We start from the raw sequence: 1,517 nt of genomic DNA on the forward strand, positions 1-1,517 counted from the left end.
TTTCTCAAAATAAATTAACTAACTGTTGATATTTCAGTACGCCCCAACAACATTTTTATGAAATGTTGCTTTTTAAAAAGCTTAAGATATAGAGCTCCGAATGAAAAATTAGTTTTTTTTAAAGGTTTTTAAACAGCCGCATTATTTATTCCCCCTACCTATACTTGGCAGACTCATCAATTTTGACTATTAATTATACATAGTTTTCATTAGAGTAATCAAAAATTGGGGTGAGATAACTGCCTTTTTTTCTTCCCGGCTCTTGAACTATTCCTGCAAGGCCTACAGCTAGTTCCTATAGGACTTGTCATCCCCTTCACGGTGGCTCCCTATGATGCAAAGTTACCATTCTTCGAGGATTTAAGGAATTCTCCTAACCAGCTACCTTATCTCTATAAACATGCATTGTCGCGGCCTTCTGGTATAGAGTACCTCACTTCAATACTCTACGTTCAATGGAGTCAGAACCATCTAATGCAGCATAACAACTTCGACAAGACCATTCAAATACACAGTGTCATGCAAGATGGGCTCCTTACCTTTTCACAGTCCACAAGCTGTTTGTTCGCTATATTTCTCAGTATCTTGCATGTGTTTTTAGCCTGTAATAAATAAACATATAGTTTAATAACATATTTATTTTAACATATTAAATAGGCTTAATTATTTAATTGGAAGTTTGTTAATTAATTAATAATGAGGTGTAGATAGTTGACCGTAGATTACTGATTGGAGAAGATGGTCGGGGGGTGCGGTTAGCAAAGAGCAACATAAATAAACAAAAAAATACTTATTTATACCGACGTTTCGACCTGAGTTTCAGGTCTTCATAAGAGCTATAGAACAAAAGAATCAACATTTGGAGAAAGATAAAATTGAAAAGAAATAGTATACAAACAAATTTGGAATAATACAAAATATTGAATTGGATAATAAATGCTAAAAAATAGATAATTGATAATTGAATAATAAAAAATAATTGATTGATAATCTTCGAATTAGATGGTAGCAGATTGATAACATTGAACCATCTAATTCCATGATTATCAATCAATTATCAATTTTTTTATTATTAATTACCCAATTCAATATTTTGTATAATTTCAAATTTGTTAGTATAATTCCAAACATGTTTATATACTATTCAATTTTATGTTTCTCTAAATGTTGGTTGTTATCTCTCTTGTTCTATAGCTCTGATGAAGACATGAATCTCAGGTCGAAACGTCGGTATAAATAAGTATTTTTTTGTTTATTTATGTTATTCTTTGCTGACTGCACCCCCGACCATCTTTTCCAATCATTAATTAATTAAGTAATAGTTGACTGTACAAAATCAATTGAAGGAAGAAGGTCACGTAGAAACATTTTTTGTTCCTATTAACGATCCGGTCGACATTGTTCTACTTAATGGTTACATAAATTACCTGTACAACGGCCATGCTAGGTGGGTGGAAGATGTTGGTTACGTGGATGAGGTCAATAATTATAATGGTCACTCCGTACCAGCACCTGAA

At 32.3% G+C, this 1,517-nt stretch overlaps 1 protein-coding gene across 1 annotated transcript in view; it reads right to left on the reverse strand.

Annotated features, from left to right (window-relative positions):
- Positions 1-1,517, reverse strand: part of LOC106684740 (uncharacterized) — a gene marked incomplete in the record, with an annotated part of 14,889 nt that overhangs the window by 5,757 nt on the left and 7,615 nt on the right. The window contains 2 exon segments of the mRNA XM_067046633.1: positions 540-602; positions 1,428-1,512. Coding sequence (XP_066902734.1) covers positions 540-602; positions 1,428-1,512 — 148 coding nt within the window.

This window comes from Halyomorpha halys, unplaced genomic scaffold (assembly GCF_000696795.3).
Source record: "Halyomorpha halys isolate HHAL.00 unplaced genomic scaffold, Hhal_1.1 Scaffold609.1, whole genome shotgun sequence".
NCBI classification, from domain to species: Eukaryota; Metazoa; Arthropoda; class Insecta; order Hemiptera; family Pentatomidae; genus Halyomorpha; species Halyomorpha halys.